General features: G+C 49.0%; 1 protein-coding gene across 1 annotated transcript; it reads right to left on the bottom strand.

The window, feature by feature from the left end:
• Positions 1 to 1,195: 1,195 nt before the first annotated feature.
• Adi1 (acireductone dioxygenase 1) lies at positions 1,196 to 9,120 on the bottom strand. The gene is made up of 4 exons (XM_005360649.3): positions 8,919 to 9,120; positions 5,382 to 5,501; positions 4,555 to 4,734; positions 1,196 to 2,042 (listed from the first exon to the last, which is right to left on the bottom strand). The coding sequence occupies exons 1-4, from the start codon at positions 9,036 to 9,038 to the stop codon at positions 1,923 to 1,925; spliced, it is 540 nt and encodes a 179-aa protein (XP_005360706.1). The 5' UTR covers positions 9,039 to 9,120; the 3' UTR covers positions 1,196 to 1,922.
• Between the last annotated feature and the right edge of the window lie 991 nt (positions 9,121 to 10,111).

Here is a 10,111-nt window from a genome sequence, read left to right as displayed (position 1 = left end):
AGGGGTATACGATGTGGCTGGCTGTGGTCACACCCTGACGGGGGTATACGATGTAGCTGTGGTCATCACCCTGACAGGGGTATACGATGTGGCTGTGGTCATCACCCTAACAGGGGTATACGATGTGGCTTTGGTCATCACCCTGGCTATGTTGGGTCCAAATTTAAAAACAGAACCAGGCACAGTGGTACATGCCTTTCATCTCAGCATTCAAGAGGCAGACCTCCATGAGTTAGAGGCCAGCCTGGTCTACACAGTGAGTTCCAGGCCAGCAAGAGCTACACAGTGAGACTCTATCTAAAAGAAAATAATTTTGATACTTCAAAGAAGTGCATTATAATACCTCAATAAAACCATTTGTGATTTTTGTTTTGATTTGTTTTTTTTTTTTTTAAACAAAAGTGAGGCCAGGCGGTGGCAGCGCACGCCTTTAATCCTAGCACTTGGGAGGCAGAGCCAGGCGATCTCTGTGATTTCCAGGCCAGCCTGGTCTACAGAATGAGTTCCAGGACAGCCAAGGGTACGCAGAGTAACCCTGTCAAAAAAAAAAAACAAAAAAAAAAAACAGGTGGTGATGCTCTGGCAGAGCTAAGACACTGTTACCTCACTTAGGTGTACTGACAGAATTTTGTTATCTTCCCCCAGTCTGTGAAGTCATGGCTCAGACCCAAAATGTGTTGGAGTGTAGGACATGGTAGAAGACATGAAGAAGTCTTCAACAGGAACAAAGCCATTCACAGTGGACAGGGGGAAAACCACAAAAAATGAAAATGAAGGAGGTGGTCACAAACCCCTGTAATCAGTACTCAGGAGAGGCAGCAGGAAGAGGTAGGTCATAAGAGCAAGCCCAGCCTGCTGAGAACAAGAAGGCAGGGGCTGGGGCTGAGGTCTGGTTGGTACACTGCCTGCTCAGCATGTGTGAAGCCCCAGGCTCCATCCCCAGCACTGCAGAAAGCAGAGACAGGGGCAGATGCCTACAACCCCAGCACTGAGGAAGTATAAGCAAGATCAGGACGTCAAGGCCATCCCTGCATTCTCAAAGTCATATAATGAATTTGAGACCAGCCTAGGGTATGAGAGATCCTACCGCAGAGAGAGAAAAACGGAAAACAAACAACCACAACAAAAATGTGGCAGGAGAGATGGCTCAGTAGTTAAGAGTGACTGGAATTGTAACACACGACACATAAACACATTTCAGCATTATTATTCTTTATTTGTGGTGCTGGGGTCCACGCCCAGGGCCCTGCATGTGCTAGGTTAGTGTTCTACATCTAAATTGTATCAGTTCAGCCCCAAGGCACTTCTTTTGATTCTTGATTGTAAAAGGGCCTGAAATCACACTGATGTAGATTTCTACATCATTGCCCTGATGTAGAAATTAACTATGCACATATAAAATCATATAAGGAATCTAGCAAGAGGCTTTAATGAACCAAGTAAAATACCATATATTCCCATGAGCGTAATACAAGTATTACCATGAGCATACAATTAAAAGTAGCTGCTTTAGTTTGAAGCAATCACCCAAAGATTGATGAGGGAGAAAAACATCTTCCTTCTGGTTAGTTGTGCTGGGTATAACTGCCCCCTTCCAAAGGTCATAGCTTCACAGTCCAATAGACACCTACAAAAGGACCTTCTGGGACACGAAGATCTACTGTGCATGAATGCACACACCAAGCCAGGGCTCCCATACCTCTAGGTCTTGACAGAGTTAAGAAAAATTAAAGCCACTTGTTCACATTTTTGTGGTTTCCATGTAAAAATCACTTTTAGTGATGCTTTGATTAAAAAGAAGCTGATCTGACAATCTTGCCAAGGAGAGCTAGCTAGCCTAGCATCAACTCCTCATAAGAAAGCAGAGAGGTGAGCAACTTTCCCACAGGTGACCACAGCCAGAACCTCTTCAGGCAGCACCGCTACTCTCTTCCTTCCAAAAACCTCACGTACTGTATCCGGGCATCGAAATGGTCAGCCGGACGGTTGTATGGTGTCCACACAGGTTCGCCCACAAACAGCCGCATGGCCTTCACGTAATTCTAGAAAACAAGCCCCACATCTCATTGGATACGTCTACCCGTCTCCATGGGAACTATCAAAGCACCCCTTGAAGCTGGCTTATCCACTTAGTACTCTGCTCATTCCAACCTTTATGCAAGGGGTGTGGCCACTTCTGGGCAGCAAAAGTATCTGCAGCTCCTCCTCCTGGTCCACATCAGAGCAGAAACAGGTCCCAACTCCGCCCACCCTCGTTGCCCACCCCAGCCCCCAGTACTACTTTCTAAGGACCAGCACCAGGCCCCTCCCACTAGCTGGTAACAGAGTAATTTATCAGCACTCAGCTAAACCAGGAAATTCGGTTTCCATGCAGCCTCGTTTTCATTTCTACACACCCGGGTAGAAATGACAAATATGTGTTCTCACAGAACTCCTGACAGCCACAAACAAGTGGAAATAAGCTCACCGCTAGGCACTCCCCATGCAGTGGGTAAACCATGGTAAACTAAATCAGACATGTCTGACAGTGAAGCTGTGAACAAGAGGTGGGGCACCTTACGCACCCCAAAGCATACCAAGTGGAAAAAGTAAAATGCAGGGCCCACTCTGCCTCTGGGGTAAAAGAAGGAAAGAAAGAATTGTAACTCTGAATAGGCAAACACCCTGTGAAACAGTCTCAGCCTGTGGCTAGCAACCCTTTTGAGGTCATAGATCAGATATTTTGCCTACCAGACATCTACATGACGACTCATAACAGTAGCAAAATTATGGTTATGATGTAGCAATGAAATAATTTTATAGTTGGGGGTCACCACAACACGAGGAACTGTATTAAAGGGTCGCAGCATTAGGGGAGTCAAAAACCACTGATCTAAATAAACTATGGAAATGTAGCCACTAGAGTCCTTCAGGGATAGAACTGGGGCCCCGAGGAACAGGAGAGAGAACACCATTCATGAACACCTTGTATCCATCTCATGGTGTGAGACATTGTCTATATTCTGTCAATTATGTTTTAAATAAACGCTGGTTGGCCAGTAGCCAGGCAGGAAGTATAGGCAGGACAACCAGACAGGAAGTAGAAGCAGGGCACTGAGAACAGGAGAACTCTGGGAAGAAGGAAGCTCTTCCCACAGTCCTGTCCAGACATCGAAGAAGCAGGATGTGACCTGCCCGGCAGAAAAAGGTGCCAAGCCATGTGGCTAACATAGATCAGAATAACTTAATATAAGTTATAAGAGCTAATACAAAGCCTGAGGTAATGGGCCAATCAGTTTGTAGCTTATGGAGACCTCTGTGTGATTTTCTTTGGGGGTAAAAGGCTGCGGGAACTGGGCAGGACAGAAACCCCAACAAGCCGGCCCTCATGTTACAATCTCACAATTCTTAATTTTTCTTTTAGATACAGGGTTTTATTTTACCCAGTCTATCCTCAAAACTTGGTAAGCAGCTGAGGATGATCTTGAAGTCCTGATCCTCCTGTCCGAACCTCCCAAATGCTGAGGTGACAGGCACATGCCACCCAGACTGGCTTCATAATTCTGAATTTTTGTTTGTTTTTTAGACAGGGTTTCTCTGTGTAGCCCTGACTGTACTGGAAATTCATTTTGTAGACCAGGCTAGCCTCAAATTCACAGAGATCCACCTGCCTCTACCTCCCAAGTGCTGGGATTAAAGGCATGCACCACCATACCAGGCTCATAATTGTGAACTTTAAATCATGTGCATTTACTATTAATTTGGAAGGCTAGAGAGATGGTTCACTAGTTAGGAATGCATATACCCTTGGAGGGGGCCCAAGTTCAGTTCCTAGCACCAACTCCAGTTCCAGGAGACCCAACGCCCTTTTCTGGATTCTGCAGGAACCAGTACTCATGTACCTACCCCAACAGACATACCCATAATTTAAAAATAAAAATAATTTTTTTTGCCAGGCAGTGGTGGCGCACGCCTTTAATCCCAGCACTAGGGAGGCAGAGGCAGGCGGATCTCTGTGAGTTTGAGACCAGCCTGGTCTACAGAGCTAGTTCCAGGACAGGAACCAAAGCCACAGAGAAACCCTGTCTCGAAAAAACAAAAAATAAATAAATAAATAAATAAATAAATATAATTTTTTTTAAAAATTAACTCCGGCTGGGGGGCTGTAACTCAGTTGGTGGACTGTCTGTCCAGCATGCACGAGCCCCTCAGCTCTATCCACAGCACCAGGGGAACAAGGTTTGGTAGTAAACACCTATAATCCCAACACTGAGGAGGTCAAGACAGGACACGACCACTGGGGTCCCCAAATGAATGTTCCCACCCTACAGGTGCATTAGAACCACCGACCCCTACATCAGTGACCTCAGTGGGAGGCGTGGGCCTCTCTCCTGAAGATATCCACTCCCTTGACTAAAGCCGTGTGGATTAATGCTGTGCCAGGCTCCTAGCCAGAGGCTCCACTGGCTCTCTCTGAGAGAGCTGTGACTGGCCTCGCCCAACACAGCTAGTGGGCCACCATGGTCGCCTGTGATGTCTACACACAGGCCGGACCACAGCACAGCACCCTCTCACCTTCTCATCCAGCGTGAAGCGGTGATAGATGCCAGCAGGGAGCGTGATCATGTCCCCCTTCTCCATGGAAATCCGGATCCACTTGTCCTCCTTGTCCCTGACATCGAAGTACCCACTGCCCTCCAGGATGTAGCGGATCTCCTCGTCCAGGTGCAGATGCTCCTCGAAGAACATCTTGATCTAACACAAGAGGGAAGCTGTCACACAGCCCCAGCCCTTACGGCCAGGAGACGGTGAATGGGTATTGCTACTAAAAGTACCAGGGTCTGAGCCGGGGAGATGACAGTGGGTCAAGGCACCTGCCATCAAGACTGACGTCTTGAATTTAATCCCCAGAGCCCTAAGGAGCAGAAGGAGCAAAGTGAGACAGCATCTCATGTAGCTAGCCTAGGCTGGCCTTCAACTTGCTACGTAGCAAAATGACCTTGAACTTCTGCTACTCTTCTGAGTGCTGTGATTACACACTCCGCTCTGTGAAGACCTTCTGAATGACTCTATACCACTAAATTCAAATGGCCCCAGTGGAGTGGTCTGGTACCCTGAAGACACTGCCCCTGAGCTCCCAGGAATACATTCAAGATTAGGGAAGAGGCAGGTGCACAACTGGGAATACCACGAGAAAACCCCAGGTTGATCCACACGTCACTGGTGGATCTACCACACGTAAGGGATACACCGCCGCCAGAGGCAGGCCCCTCAAAAGAGCTGAAAGAGAGGCACTCGCCCAACTATGCTATGAGGACAGCTGCCCCGAAACCACACAAAATGGAAAGCCTTGTGTGAACAGGCAGGAGGGTGATGATTCCCTCCAAGCAGGGCCCGCTCACCTTCTCCTCATAATTGGGAAGTGCATCTTTGCATATGGTGATGATGTCCATCCAGGAGTAGTTCCTCTCCTTCCGGATCTTTTCCAGTTCTGGATCATTCTCATGCTTGTCGGCATCCAGCTATATATGTATTAGCAAAACAATGTCGCCTTAGCACAAGGATGTGTAGCAAGTGAGCTGGGAGTTTGGCTCCCTGGTAGGATGCTTGCCTAGGAGGGCACGAGGCGCTAGGTCTGCTCCCCAGCCCTATATGAACAAAGCATAGCAATGTGCTCCTTACAGACCTGTGGCTGGATCGCCCAAACAGAGCATCATTTATTCTTTGCCAGTCCTAGCCCCGCCCTCCATCTCCTCTTTTGATGGGTGGTCCATTCTCCACAGCGACAGGTGGAAACCCCTGCTCTGCTTGAGTCCCGCCCCCTCCTGCCAACAGTCCTGCTGGGTCCTCTGCCTTTCCAGGTGAAGTTCTTATCCCTCATACCTGCTAAACATAGACCCCTCGGTATGCGTGACCACTCCGCCATTGTCCCTGCAGTCTTACCAGGCTCTCGGTGGTCAGCATGCTTCCCGTGCCTACAGACCAAGCTCAGGTTCATCAAGATGGACTGAGAGAGCTATTGTCCTCCGGTCCCATTTGACTTTTCTACTTATGTCTGCATCACCCTCTATTGTTAAAGAAATCTAGATTCTAAGCTAAAAAAGAACCCCTTATCACTCTTAAAAAATTACTGAAAAGTTGGGGCTGGAAAGACGGTTCAGCAGCTAAGGGCACTGCTTTCCCAACGGACTGGGTTCAAATCCCAACACCCTCAGGGCACCTAACAACTGTCTGTAACTCCAAGATCTGATATTCTCACACAGACTTACCAGCAGGCACTACCAATGCACATAAAATAAAAGTAAATAAACTGAAAAAAAAAAGAGTTTCTTTTAAAAAGAAATGGGGGGGATTGAGAAATGGCTCAGAGGTTAAGAGCACTGGCTGCTCTTCCAGAGGTCCTTAGTTCAATTCCTAGCACCCACATGGTGGCTCACAACCATCTGTGATGAGGTCTGGTGCCCTCTTTTGGCCTGCAGGCACACATGTAGGCAGAACACTATACATAATAAATAAAATCTTTTTTAAAAAATTACTGGATCCCACAGCAGGAAAATGAAAAAAAATTTAAAAAAAAAAAAAGACTGGAAGCCGGGCGGTGGTGGTGCATGCCTTTAATCCCAGCACTCGGGAGGCAGAGGCAGGTGGATCTCTGTGAGTTCAAGGCCAACCTGGTTTACAAGAGCTAGTTCCAGGACAGGAACCAAAAGCTACGGAGAAACCCTGTCTCGAAAAATCAAAAAATACTGGAAAGTGTTGTGATGGCCCATGACTGTAATTCTAGCTACTCAGAATGCAGGAGTTGTGAGTTGGGGGCTATCCTGGACTACACAGTAAAACTCCACCTCAAAAAAGAGAAAAAGAATACATACTCACACCCATTCATGCCAGGGTCCCATACCTCAAATTCCTGCCCACAATTTTCATTTATTACAAGCCTACCTATTCTTTAAAGTCCAAATCCAAGGACTGACGCCCTTTCCCTGACATGTTCTCCAAAGGCTCTTGGAAGAACCAGTCTGAAATCCTACATAAAACTACTGTCACTGAACTTAGTGACGCTTAGTTTTTGTTTTGCAAAGACGTGCACATTTTTTTTTTTTTTGGTTTTTCGAGACAGGGTTTCTCTGTGGCTTTGGAGCCTGTCCTGGAACTAGCTCTTGTAGACCAGGCTGGTCTCGAACTCACAGAGATCCGCCTGCCTCTGCCTCCCGAGTGCTGGGATTAAAGGCATGCGCCACCATCGCCCAGCAAGACGTGCACATTTTATCATCATCACAGAACAACACAGCAACACACAGGCATCAACACATTTTATGATTTTGGGTGTTCTGCATGCACGGATGGCCCTAGTGTCCACAAAGGCCAGGGAAGAACATGAGATCCCCTGGGACTGGAGTTACAGGTCATTGTGAGCCAATGGCAATGGAACCTGTGCTCTTGGCACCGAGCCACCTCTCCAGCCCTAATATATTCTTTTTAGCAAGACACACTCAATGCCAGTTTCGGTGCTGAATGTGCTCCTTCCTAATCCCAGTGTGGAAACCTCATCACCCACAAGACAACTTAAAGGTGAGCCTCCTGGTGGGGTCACGACTGCTCCTGAATGAGCTGAGTGGTCTCAGAGCGCTGCAAGGGAGCTGTGTAAGCCGGCCGCGCGTGGCTCTTAACCGGCCTTCACCAGACACCTGATCCGGTTTCAGTTTCAACGGTGCAACCAGTTTGCTATTTACATATTATCTGGTTATGTGCGAAGTCTTGAGTTTGCCTCCTAGTCTAAGGTATCCCTGAGAAATGCCAGAACGGACTAACACAGTGTTCCAAATGAAAGCTCTCTCAATACAAAGGTGTGGTCAGGAGAGGAGCCTTCGGGTCACCCTGCTCTGTCCCTTTCCCTAGCAACTTCTGCAGGGGGAGGGAGGACTAACTTCTTCCCTCAACAGGAGTGCCAGAGGCCTCGCTGAGCAACCCTGGCACCTCGGAGCCACTGCTTGACGTAGGTGATGTGGCTTCAGTTAACTAGAAGTCACTAATTTTGGAGGTCACCAGGTGAATGTGCCAGGCTCATTCTGGATGCCTAGATTACATCTCAGAAACTGGGAAGGCTGTGGTTTTTGAAACCACCCCCCGTACTGGTGTCGAAAGAGTGACCTTTTGATTCAAGAGGCCAAAAGTGCATCGACCTCATCATTTTCTGGGCATGCGTCCAATGGGGAGCCTTGACTGAGCATGTGCATACCGGATAGTCTTTTCCAGTCCCCTTTCACCTGCTTCCTAGCCCAAAAATATCCTGGAAGAGATGAATTTCAGCATCGTCCCCACCTTCGCGTGGCCAACCTGAGCATCAGCTCTGCTGGGTCCACAGCTCCTTACTTCTGCTGTGGTCACACCATGGGGTTTTTTTGTTTGTTGGTTGGTTTTTTACTGAGTGCTCTGTCTGCATGTATGCCTGCAGGCCGAAAGAGGGCATCAGATCTCATTATAGATGGTTGTGAGCCACCAAGAGGTTGCTAGGAATTGAACTCAGGACCTGGAAAAGCAGTCAGTGCTCTTAGCTGAGCAATCTCTCCAGCCCCAGGCCTCCATGGTTTCAAGGGACACGACTCTGCAAAGTTCCTCAGGCAAGCAGGACTTTAAAGCCGGCAGGTTTGCCTTTCAGTTTGACCACACCAGTGCTGACAGGCTAGCGCCACCAGCGCCCCACAATATCTGCGGCCCTCTCGTGTTGGAACTGCGTTACCCGGGACGCTACCACGTAACTGGCAGGTGGCGTTGTAGCGTTTGCAAACACTAGCTGTGAGCGCGGACGCGTGCCGCGAAGAAAACAGGCCCAAAACCCTGTAGTTAAGAGATCGAGGGAGGGCCGTGCCGAGCATGCGCGGCGCCCCACGCCCCTCACCACATGCGCAGGGGCGCGCGGCTCCAGCCCGCACCCGTACCTTCCAATAGTGCACTCCGAGCGTGCGCAGCTGCTCCAGACCCACCGGGCGGTCGGGGTGAGCGCGGTGGGGCATCCGCGGATCGGCGGTGGACTCGTCCATGTACCAGGCCTGCACCATGTCTACAGCGGCTTCGGCGAGCTGCGCAAGAGGGGGCGGGATCTGGCGGGGCCGAGCCCGGACCCTCTGTGGGCGGGGCTGTATGGAGGGCGGGGCTGAGAGCAGCGTTTGACCGGTCTCAGATGGAAACCAAAACCTCCGAGACCAAGCAGTGGGCGGTCCGGATCTCTGTTGGGCGGGGCATCCTCGCCTCTTGGAGCATCCTGGCACCCTTAGGCTGTGCTTGGACTTTCAGTACCAACATGGGAGGCTAGAAGATCCAACCATTCTTATTTCACAGGAGTGAAAACAAATGCAAACCGAAAAGCATGATTGTCTAAACAACTCTGGGCTCAGCTGAAGATTCAAACAGAGGACCCCGGGGTCAGGGCGGGACGCTGGGCTCTCCAAACCGCAGATAAAAGCCTGTCCACAAGTCGGTCCATAGTGGCGCACGCCTTTCATCCCAGCACTCGGGAGGCAAAGGCAGGAGGATCTCTGTGAGTTTCGAGGCCAACGTGGTCTACAGAGCGAGTTCCAGGACAGGCACCCAAAAAGCTACACAGCGAAATCTTGTTTTGAGCAAATAAACAAACGAAAAAGCATATCCACAACCGTAAATTATGCTGTCCCGCTTTCCTTGCTGTGGTAAAATACTCTGACAACGGCGGCTTAAATGCAGAAAGGGTTTATTTGGCTCGCAGTTCCATATTAAAACCCATCACAGGGACAACAGAACTGGACAGGACAGGAATTTGAAACTTGAAACAGCAAGAAATGAATACATGCGTTCTTACTGATGCTCAGCCCCCTCTGTACACTTCCTTGCCTAGGGAATGGTGCCACCCACAAGAGCAGACCTTATTTGAATTAATGTAATCTAGATAGTCCCCCACAGACAGGCCACAGGCCAGCCTAATCTAGACAATTTCTCATTGATTCCCTCTTCCTAGGTAATTCTAGGTTGTGTTAAGATGACAGTTAAGATTAACCATCATGAGCCGGGCAATGGTGGCGCACGCCTTTAATCCCAGCACTCGGGAGGCAGAGGCAGGTGGATCTCTGTGAGTTCGAGACCAGCCTGGTCTACAGAG

The sequence above is a fragment of the Microtus ochrogaster genome, linkage group LG3 (genome assembly GCF_000317375.1).
Source record: "Microtus ochrogaster isolate Prairie Vole_2 linkage group LG3, MicOch1.0, whole genome shotgun sequence".
NCBI classification, from domain to species: domain Eukaryota; kingdom Metazoa; phylum Chordata; class Mammalia; order Rodentia; family Cricetidae; genus Microtus; species Microtus ochrogaster.
The sequence above is the reverse complement of the archived record's forward strand: the minus strand, read 5'-3'. Positions and strand labels throughout refer to the sequence as shown.

Bases quoted from the DNA above. Each gene is read 5' to 3' on its own strand.
- Adi1 (XM_005360649.3), bottom strand. From the start codon at position 9,038: ATGGTGCAGGCCTGGTACATGGACGAGTCCACCGCCGATCCGCGGATG. The intron at 5,502-8,918 runs GTACGGGTGCGG...ATACATATATAG, and splicing joins TCGGAGTGCACTATTGGAAG to CTGGATGCCGACAAGCATGA. The intron at 4,735-5,381 runs GTGAGCGGGCCC...CTCTTGTGTTAG, and splicing joins TTCCCAATTATGAGGAGAAG to ATCAAGATGTTCTTCGAGGA.